The 11019-nt window shown below is 44.0% G+C and overlaps 1 protein-coding gene across 1 annotated transcript in view; it reads left to right on the top strand.

Annotated features, from left to right (window-relative positions):
* The first annotated feature begins 1301 nt into the window (after positions 1-1301).
* Positions 1302-11019, top strand: part of KASH5 (KASH domain containing 5) — a 215655-nt gene continuing 205937 nt past the window's right edge. Inside the window, exons 1-2 of the mRNA XM_085614871.1 lie at positions 1302-1353; positions 1983-2163. Coding sequence (XP_085470997.1) covers positions 1302-1353; positions 1983-2163 — 233 coding nt within the window. The remainder of the gene's footprint in view (positions 1354-1982; positions 2164-11019) is intronic.

Raw genomic sequence — 11019 nt, 5'->3', positions numbered from 1 at the left:
AAGCAACCGGGCTCCAAAAATCTTGCAATGTGGATGTTTAAATCTTCCACAAAATAGAAAGGCCGTTTTAAAGAAGGCTAGGCCTACTTCCAACAGAATACCTACACGTTTAAATGGAAATAGTTTTGCATCCCATGTATCCATAGGACTATCCACCTAACCAGATGTCCGGAGGAGACAGTACTTCATTATCATCTACATTTTTGAAAAGCTGGGGTGCATTTGCCTTTGGCAAAGGAACATCTTTCAGTGATTATTGCATTCTGAAAATGTAATTCTTAAACGTCTTTTTTCAGAATCTCCATGATAAAATATTTTCTAGAAAGGACTGAGACGTTCCATTTTGCAGTAAGAAGACCTTCCCCTCCATGTGAACTTATCTTAGTGCTCTTTAAAAATAAATAGGCCCCACTTTTGAGCCACTTCAATAAGCTACCTTGCAGCATTTATCATTGAAAGCTGCTTACATTGTGATCATCATTTTTAGCCACTCATTTTTGGTATTCAGGCATTTTGCTGTAACGGGTTTTGCTGTAACAAATTTTCTTCAGAAAAATAGCAAGACTTTCATGTTGATTATACTATTCCCCTTCTATTTCTTTTCTAAAATCTATTTTCACCAGATCCCTCTTCTCTAGGATAGAACTCTTTATATTCTCTCAACATAGGAGTTTTAAAGTTCTGCTTGGATGAGAATAAAACTTTTAGAAAGCTAACCACATCGCCATCAGTTATGGACCTGTTCGTTTGTGTTTAGCCACTTTAAAACCATTTTTTTCTAGATTGATTTAATTTTGTGATTTATATTTTATAGTAATGCTAATAAAACCTTCTGTAGTCCAGAGCCTATTTTATAAGGGATAAAGTTACTAATGCTGCATTACTAAGGAAAGTATGCATTTCAGAAATATACAAAATTGCCACTTGGAGTTCTTTACAAACCTTACAATACATTGTTGTCTTGAACTTGATTCCATGGCAGATGCCCAAGTGGGCCACGATTCCATATGAAATTTATTTGCGTAGACTTTTGTTTTCTTTGTCGTGCTGTCCGCATTTCATAGATATGAGCTTTTTACTCTAGCCAGTGCTTATGACCATAAGTGAAGATAGCCTGCAGGAAATGGAATGGCTAATTATCTGAAATCTTTGTCCATCTCCAAGGGAATCTTCATTAAAAAGCAACTCTCCGTCCTTTCCACAGATGAGACTAGAAAATGGTTAAGAAAAATGCTTGTTGTCACTTGCTTGACCACTTGCTTGCTTTTTCATTCTGCATCTCTTTCTCTTGATTTCTGTAAATGGCAGTGCATAATGGGAAGCTGGTTGAGTGTTCTCCCATAATTGAGCACTGTCAGTTCTTCCACCTTGACACGTTTCAGCCTGTTGGGTTACATTTCTCTTCTCACATGTTCCTTTAAAATAAGGTCTGTTTAAGAGTTTTCTGGTCACTTTTATTTAAATTGCGATTTTCTCTTTAAAATGTGAATCTTTTTCAAATTAATGAAAAAGGGTCACCATAGCCTGCATTAGGCTGGCTGTTAAAAGTATTGTTTTGAGTTAAAGGGCTCCGGGATGTCGCACGTGGGCAGGGCAATTGGTGTTTATGACTAGAATGAAGGTTACTCTGTAGGTGAACTAGGATTACAGGTAGACACCTATTTGTTGTCATTATTATCACAGGACGAAAACTGTACTCTTAGATAGGGCTCACGGACAGATTATGGTTTAGAAAATACTCAGATTTGCATACTAGAATTCCAGATAGGTAGCCTTTCCTTGCATTCTTTGCTGCCATTCACATGGTCATGAAGAGTTTTACTCTATATTGAACACAGAGGTAACTCTCAGATGTAAATTTCATTCCAAACTCCATCCATATGTATATATAATTCTAATCATTTAGTTGTTTTTCTCTGCTTTTTGATTGCTCGGAACAGATACACAGCATGTGTTTTAAACCTGTTACATTTGCCCTTCAGGTGAGGTTCCTGTCTATAGGATTCTGGAATACCTGCAGAATGTCACTGGTAAGAGCCTGGAAGAGGAGGGACTGTGTTCCCTCTACAAGATGTTGGATCCAGAGGAACGAGGAGTCTCTCTGAACTTAGAGACATTTCACACTGTAATGGCAAACTGGATTGCAGATTGTCGGCAAGATTGGTTGGTGGATCTTATTTTTATAGCATTTTCTTTTTGAATGTTGACATGTGCCTTCTTTAACTGAGCTAATTGTATTCTTACAGGCTCTTGCGTCTTAATCATAGGATATCCTATAAACAGACAGTTTTTAATCACATGCCCTGGTGCTTTAGGTGTACTTAGAATCTGAGGGAAGGCTCTCTGCTTGCAAGTCCTGCCCTATTACCTTGCTTATGGCTCCATCTGTTATTTGTTGATCGCAGACTTAAATTCAAATTTTGTTTCAGCTGTGACTAGATGTCTTCACGTGTCGCAGTGTGAGTACTCTGTTGAATTATTAGCAAAGTGCAAAGTTGAGACCTTTTCTTTGTCTGGGTCTTTGTTCGGTGTTTTTTCAAGAGTGAGTTTTCTGTGTCTCAAGTTCCTTTTTTCAGTCAAGACTTAAGTCATCATTGAGTTTCTGCACTTGTTACTCTGCATAACCACACTGCAGCTGTTGTCCATTTCAAGAGTTTTCTATGACTGTTTGGATTCCCCCACAGAATCCTGTCATTTAACTCTCTCTTGATGGTTTATTAACACTTTCAATACTGCTTATTGGTGGCACAAGTCTGTGATCAGATAGAGTCTTGGTACCAGGGGTAGTTGAGCTAGTCCAGAATCAACAACCATTGATTTTGACAGAGCAATAAATATGGATTTAGGGAGAGAATTTCTGCTTGCTGGCAAAATTGGACTCTTTCTGCATAGATATTGACTTTAGACATTCAATTTCATTATAAATTACAGTTTTTCTACCTTGTCCAGCCCTAGCCTTTCATCCATCTTTGAGCTGCAGCTTAGAAGCTAGGTGAAGTGCAAGGAGTGGAAAATACGGAAAGTAAACATGACATTTAGAGCATTGGTTCTGCATTGTCGGCTCTTGATCGGTAGACATTATTCCTGCCTGCTTCCTGTGATCCCAGAACACATCACATCCACATAAGATATGTGCAAGTAATAGAGGTGAGTTCTGGCATTTCACGCCGTAACAACTTCTAAAACCTGTAGTCGCTAAATTTGTTACACCATCTAATTTTAACAAATAGTGCTGCATTGCTGTGCCATTTCTCGAAGTCCTTGCACTGAGGAGCCGTAAGGTTGATGGGGTGAAATTGAAGCAAAGCAGGAGCAAAGTCGGCTCATAAGCAGAAGGAAAGAATGAGCACGAACAAAGTATGCACCACCCTGCTCCCTCAAGTAGTTCCCATCCCCCAGGGTGCCTTGTACTGGTAGTTGCTTGTGAGTCTCAAAGCTTAAGGCAGATGTATACATTTCCCACCATTGAAGAATAGATACCGGGGAAGCGGGAGGGTTGTTCAATCACAATTCCTACAATGCAGAAGTAGAACTAAAAGGAAATAACTTTCCAGTGTTCACTATTGGATATTCTTTGATAGTCATGAGCATAGACTAGAATAGCAAGACATCTGGTGGCCAGTGTGCACTATCAATACAAAGTCCTTACTTTCTTTCGATGCGCCTGGCAGTAGTAGCGGCACATCCCATAAAAGTTAGATTTTTCGTGTATCCCTGCTAGCACAATTGGGTTATAAAGGCATCGACATCTCAGGAAGTCCAATGTCACTAAAACATAGCACTCAATACTTTAGAGGCTGGATTTTAGAGTAAATCATAACAAATCTACAGCAATGTGTCTTCTAACTGTTTGAAGTTACAGAAATGTCTGAATATGAGATATTCGATGGCCTGCCAGATTTCATAATTTTTTGACTCAATGGTGTCCTGTATCTTTCTTGTATCAAACGGCCACTTTCAGATGAAACCATTACAGCAGTTGCTAAAAGGCTGATGGTTTCAGCTTTCAGGCATTTGGAAAGGCAGGGTAACTCTCTTTCTGCAACTGACTCTCTTCCTTGGTGGTGCTGATCAACCAGCCATCTGAAGGATGTTTCATTTGGACATGTTTAATTTACTTATAAGTCCCAAATTAGGAGCACTACATTTTCCCACAGCCTGTAAATTAAATGCTACTAGTGGACCTGCAGCACTTGTTGTGCCACCCACTTAAGTAGCCATCTAACCATGGCTCAGGCCTTCCATTGCAGAGCCTGTGTATTCAGTTTAAATGCCATTTTGCCCTTGCAAAATAAACCTTTTGCCAGGCCCAAACCTTCCTTTTTTATACAAATGTCACTCCTTATGTAGGCCCTGGACAATCCAGAGGGCAGGGTGAGCGGTGCAAAGTACTTAAAAGGCCGGACTTGTATTTTTAAGTTTTACATGTCCTGGTATTGAAAAATCATCCACAGTCGTTTTTCACTACCACTAGGCCTATCTCTCCCATAGGGTAACATTGGGGTTACCTTATTACATTTTATAAGTGTTATTTCCATTTGAAAAGAGATAAACCCTTCAGGCCTGGTGCCTCTGGAATCACAATCTAAATTACAAACTTATGGTGAAGTCAGATTTTAAATTGCAAGTCCGAAAATGCTACTGTTAGCCATTTGGTGCCTAATGCCTGTCTCAGATACATCTCTGGAGAGGGTGATAGGTGGGCTCACACACATTGGGAGCTTAGGTGTGACTTGATGGGCCATCCTGGCCGGATGGGAGGGAGGAGCTCGACCCAGCCTCACTTGCATCTGAATAGGCTGTGTCCTGCCTGTCCCCACACAAGGGGCTGCATACCCCTCCCTCTCCCCCGCAAGTCTGGAGCCAGGGCAGGGTGGGAGGACCTCTGGGCATTTCAAAGGCATGTCTTTGAAGTCTCACCCACTTAAAGGCACACTTGGGTATAAGTAATGGACCTCTAACACCACCCCTTCCGTACATTTCTGGACTTGTGAAGACTCTGTAAGAAAGAAGGACTGCTGTGCTGCTGCACGGACTGCCACTCTGCCAAACTGCTGTTTTGTTGGACTCCTCCTTTGCGGTGCTGGCCTGCTGCCCTCCTGTTTGGATGAGATGGACTGGACCTGCATCACTTGAACCCAGAGTGACTTCAAGGGGTAGCTGGTTGTCCTCCTGATCTGAAGTCTCAGGGACATAAAAGACTTCCAACCGGGGGCGTGGCCAGGCAAGATGGCTGGGTGGACGTAATCCACTCCAGCTCCGGAATCCCTTACCGATCAGAGGGCTTTGCCCTAAGGATAGAACTCCTAAAAATTCTAAAAATACCTGAACAGGTTCAGGACAGCCGCGTGATGAAGCTGAGTGTCTGTAGACAAGAAGATATCAGCGCGATCGCCGGAAAGTGAGTCTTTTGGAATGCGTTCGAGGATCCAAAATGGCAGCAGCAACCGCAGGAGGCCTGGAGCGAGAGTAAGCCCGTCAGCACGCCGCGGCACTCAGACGGAAAGCAGAGACACCATCGAGCTCTCAGCGGGCGTGGAGCGGCAGGAGGGGTGAGCCTGGCGAGGATTCCCTCCCTGTGGCGCCACGCTCAAATGATTGTGGGGACGCCCCTCTCATGATTACAGCCCTGTGCTGGGGTAGCGCCTGTTCGGCGCTTTGTTGCAATGGAGGTAATCGGGCCCCACCGAGAGCAGTGAAACAAAGCTCAGGGCGGCCCGGGAGGGTGCAAACCCCGCAGATCGACTTACACTGGGGCTAATGGGTCTGAAAATGTACAACAGAAGTGACCTCTCTCTGCGAATCAAAAACACAACACTTTCAAAATCTTACCACCACTGTGAAGAAGGCCTTACAAACACTAGCTAAGGTTGAATCCATTACTATCAAGCCGGCAGACAAGGGCGGTGCCATAGTTGTCATGAGCAGATCATTATATCGCACTGAATGCCAGCGCCAACTTGAAGACAGATGCTTCTACCGACCATTCAAAGCAGACCATACCAAAAGTCTGACACTGGTGATTGCCAACCTCATCGAAGAGGCCAAAGACGAAGGATGGGTCGCGGCCCAAGAAGCGAGCTACCTTACCACTGCACACTCGGTGATGCCTTACTTTTACGTCCTGCCAAAGATAAAAAAGGCTCAAAGGCCACTGCCGGGGCGACCAATTATTCCAGGCATTGCGTCCCTTTTTGAACCGTTGTCAACTTTTGTCGACCATTTTCTTCGCCCTATGGCGCGAGAGATGCCAACGTATCTCCAAGACACAAAAGACATCCTCAGATTGCTACCAGATACTCCGTTCGACATCATTACAGACTATCTTGTTTCGTTTGATGTTGAATCACTTTATAACTGCATCCCCCAAGATGAGACCCTGGATTCAGTCCATTCACTACTTAAAAAAAAAAATTATGTTTTATTAAATGATACAACAAACACAGTCAACAATCATGTGCCTCAAACTGAGGCGATAGCAATGATACCGTTAAGAACATTAATTTACAGGCCACAGTTTATATTCATCCAGTCCAGCATTGCATGTATACGGCCAATCGGCCATCCAGCGTCCCTGTAGCCTACTGTATCAGGTTCGTAGCCGGCCGTTACCTGGGAAGCAACAAGTGCCTGCTTGCAGAGGAAAAACAAAAAGTAAAAGGAGGAGGAGGGAAAGAGAGGGGGAAGGGGAAGTGAAGGGGAAGGTGTACCTCTCTGGCCAGGCTGAGGAAGATGGTGTGCCTAGGCGTGGGGTCACCCTCCATACCGCAGAGCTCACCGAGCTTTCCTACCCATCCGCTGCCAGCGTCTGTGCTGGTACGCCTTGATGAGGGCACAGAAATCTCAGCAGTGGTTCCCAAATATTCTGAGGGCGCGCCTGCACCGGCATTAGTTCTCACAACTCAGAGAGCCAGGAGTGGCAAAACACAACTTCCTTAAGCCAATCATCCCTCCGTGGCCATCGTCTACGGCACCAGCAGATTGCCACTCGCCTCTTTGCCAGCAGCAGCATGATGGTCGTGAGTTTCCTAACATCTTCAGGAAGGTTTTTACTAATCCCAGTAGGGCAGTTAAGGGGTGCTCTCAATCTTGCAATTCAACATTTCATCCAGCACATTAAACACACATTCCCAGTATTGCGCTACTTCCCTGCATTCCCGCGCCAGGTGCATGAAGGAGGCCTCTGGCACTCCACAGCGGGCACAGCGCGCCTCCACACTCAGCCCAGCCCTGAAAAGCCACACAGGAGTTCTGTACAATCTATGGAGAAATTTATAATGAATAAGTCTGAGCCTGTAGTTGGGCGACATATCCCTGGATTGCGCACAGCAGTAGGCCCACACACCCTCCTCGAAGGGGACTCCCAGGCTTTCCTCCCAATCTCTCTGGGCGGAATGTATGATTATTGGGGAATCGTGCTGCATACCAGAATAAAGACGGGTTATTAATTTGCGGGGGGAGGGATTCGACAGGAACGCCTCCAAGACGTGGAACGTTGGCGGCGCTATCTGAAATGAGACAAAGTGCGCCCGCATGGCTGCCCGCAGCTGATAGTACGTCGTCCGGTCCAGTAGGCCTGACAAAAGCAGCGTCAGGGAACACCCGCCCCATCATATGCAGCTGGAGCCGGCACAGCTGCTGGCAGACCCCGTCTCGTCTGTAAAGGGCAACCCCGGGTGCCTGGTGAGCGGCATCGCAGGTGCAAATAGCATGTCTAGGCGGGCCCTGCGGAGAAGCAGCTGCCGTGCCCAAACCATGCAGCCAACTGTGTCGATCCATATGCAGCGGGACTGGGTCCGCTTAGTCACTTCCAGGAGCCGTGTGCGCCATGAACGGGGTCGAATATATCCAATGGAAAGCAAACTGGGCCGGAGCACAGCAATGGTACAGTTTCATATGCAGCGCTCCCAGTCCCCCTTGCTCAAACGGGAGCGTCAGAGTCTCCCAGGCTTCCCGCGGCTGCCCACCCGCCCAGGCCGAAGAAATCAAGTTGGACTGGAGCCGCTTCTTGAATTCCACAGTGAGAGGAAGCGGTAGGTTAGCGAAAGTGTAATGGAGCTTGGGCAGTATCACCATCTTGGCAATGGCAATACCACCAGCCAAGGAGAGGGGGGGCGTCCTCCAGCGAGGTAGGCCGCTTTCCAGCCACTCCATAAGCCTGCCATAGTTGTATCTCCACAGCTCCTCATGGTCCCTGCTAATCCATATGCCCAGGTATTTCACTGGGGAATCCACCCACTTTAGTGGGAATTCTGCCTGAAACGGGTCCGTGGCAGCGGTAAGCGGGAAAATGATGGACTTCCCCCAGTTTATATTGATGCCCGAGAGGCCACCGAAACTGATGATCTTGTGTATAAGGGTATCTAGATTGGTCGCCGGGTGGTGGACATAGAGGGTGACATCATACCCGTACAAGAGCGTACAAGTACCCAGTCCATTCACTGCTTGACAGCACAGAGCTCGACACCATCTCACCGGTACACTTCATTATGGAGTGTGCCAGGATAGCCATGAAAGAGAACTATTTCTCTTCCAGGGGATCCTCATCAATAGTCATAAGCCCTGAATGTTCCCACCCATGTGCGAGGACCCCGTAAAAAAAAATATATATGAAAAACGTATATATACAGCTCTATATATAATTCCTAGAGGCCTTATGATAATGTTGGCGCCAAGCTTCGACAGCCCTAATCCATTACTTTTAAAAGAGTGGGCTGAGAGCAATTTAGAGGCATCCATGCGCTTGATGTGTCTGCTGGTAAAATATGCCAGGATTGATCGGGACAAAAACTTGGAAGAAATAGCAAAGATCAACAATGAGTTAAATAAACTAGAGTTTCTTGACAGTAAGGATTATATAGATAAAAGTATGAAAGAGATGAATGACCGCCTAAGGAAACAAGAAGAAGTGATTAAAACAAGGAAGGCATTTAAATTTGCCCGCGACAAGCAGGATTATGAGGCAGGGCAAATTTTTACATTTGCACGTAAATTCGACAATCTGCGCAAACAGAAAAGTAATGGCAACAATAAAGCCGTGGCCAGTTTCAGCAAACCTGATATGGTGACCAGCGACTCCAATATGTCCTCGGTTGCCAGTCTAGCTCCAAGTGAGGAGGAATCAGATGACTGCAACCCTGGTGCAAAACGAGGGGATCTAGGGCAATTAACACTGGCAGAGGAACTAGACTACATCAGGATGGAGCGCAAACAGTCATTACGCCCGCGCAAACAAAACACCTCAACAAGCAAAGGCGAAATGCAAGGAGGCGCGAGCAACGCAAATTTTGGAAAAAGAACAAAAAATAGATGATAAAACCATTGTTAATTTAACCAACATTAACCTGGATCAAGCTGAGAAACAGTTATTTTCGTTAGGCCTGTCCTTCAGTCCCGAAAGTAATTTTGGATATTGCAATACCCGTAATGATGTCTTCAAATTTATTAGGAAGATCAAGTTAAGAAAATATTTTACCATCAAAAATAACTTGCAACAGAAAAAGAATTTTGAGAGTAAGAATAACACCACTCATTCAGTATTACAAGCTAAAGATATGTCCTTGGTCAGAACCCTACATGAACTTAACAACGAAGACACACAAATCAACAATACGCAAGAATTAGCAGATATCAATATATCAAAATCAGGCCAAAGCCCTTTTAAGCCCATCTCCACGTTTTGTCCCAATATGCCTCGTGATGCCATAGACATTTACCATGATCGCGTAATTGAGGAATTGAAAAAATTACAACATAAGTCTAAAACCCAACAAAGGGCACCTAATGAGCAAATGAAACAATATTCAACGTTGATGAATAAACTTAAAAGCAATAACACCATTATCATTAACAAATCCGATAAAGGCGGGAATATTGTGCTCTGGGACAAGAAAGAGTATATCAAAGAGGCATATCGCCACCTCAATGACGAAGTTTGTTATAAAAGAATTAATATGGCATCGGTAAAAGTGATTCAAAAGAACTACAAGGATGAACTTAACGAATGGAGAAGGGAGGGACTCATCTCTAGGGATGAATTTATGTTTCTCAACAAAGATTTTCCTTTTTTACCTAACATCTATTTCATACCGAAGGTGCATAAAAAAGGAAACACCTGTTCCGGGGAGACCTATTGTGTCATCTATAAATAGGATCTTCGAGAATACTTCTAAATATATCGATTATTACCTTCAGGAATTTGTCATGAACTTACCTGCATACATCAATGACACCACCGACTTTTTATACCAATTGAATATCTGTGAATGGTCTAGAGAATATCTTTTTTTAACTATGAACATATCATCCTTATACACAAGTATTGCCCATCCGGATGGAATGAGAGCAGTGGAATTCTATATGGGCAAGAGACCTATAGAAATGTACCGTCATAATCAAATGCTGCTTAGAATGATTCATTTGTGTTTACACAACAATGTTTTCAGTTTTGACAATGCTGTTTTTCAACAACTAAGAGGACTAGCTATGGGGGCATGCTTCTCTCCCAGCTACGCGGGGCTTCACGTTGGCTGGTGGGAGGAGCATGTCCTCAAGGTTCAGCATGCTACTATATGGTCTAAACATATCGTCAAATATTGGCGATATATTGATGATGTGTTCATTATATGGCATGGCACAGAAGAACAAGCCAAACAGTTTGTCGATACCATCAATGAAAATGAGTTGAATTTACATTTTACAGCCAATATTGATTGTACTGTTACCAATTTTCTGGACATACAGGTGCAAATATTAGATGGCAGGATTGAAACCTGTTTATACAGAAAGCCCACATCAGGAAATATGGTATTACATGCAGGAAGTTTCCACCCATCACACACCATAGCCAGCATTCCATATGGCGAGTTCATTCGTATCCATAGAGCATGCAGTATTCCAGAAATCAGAGAATATCATCAGTTGGAAGCTAAAAAAAGATTGGAAGCTAGAGGCTATTTACCAGGCAGACTAGTAATGGCTATGAGGAAAGCAAATGTCCTCAACCATGCAGCCCTTTTA

This window comes from Triturus cristatus, chromosome 7, assembly GCF_964204655.1.
Source record: "Triturus cristatus chromosome 7, aTriCri1.1, whole genome shotgun sequence".
NCBI lineage: Eukaryota > Metazoa > Chordata > Amphibia > Caudata > Salamandridae > Triturus > Triturus cristatus.
This window is presented reverse-complemented; position numbering and strand designations above follow the sequence as displayed.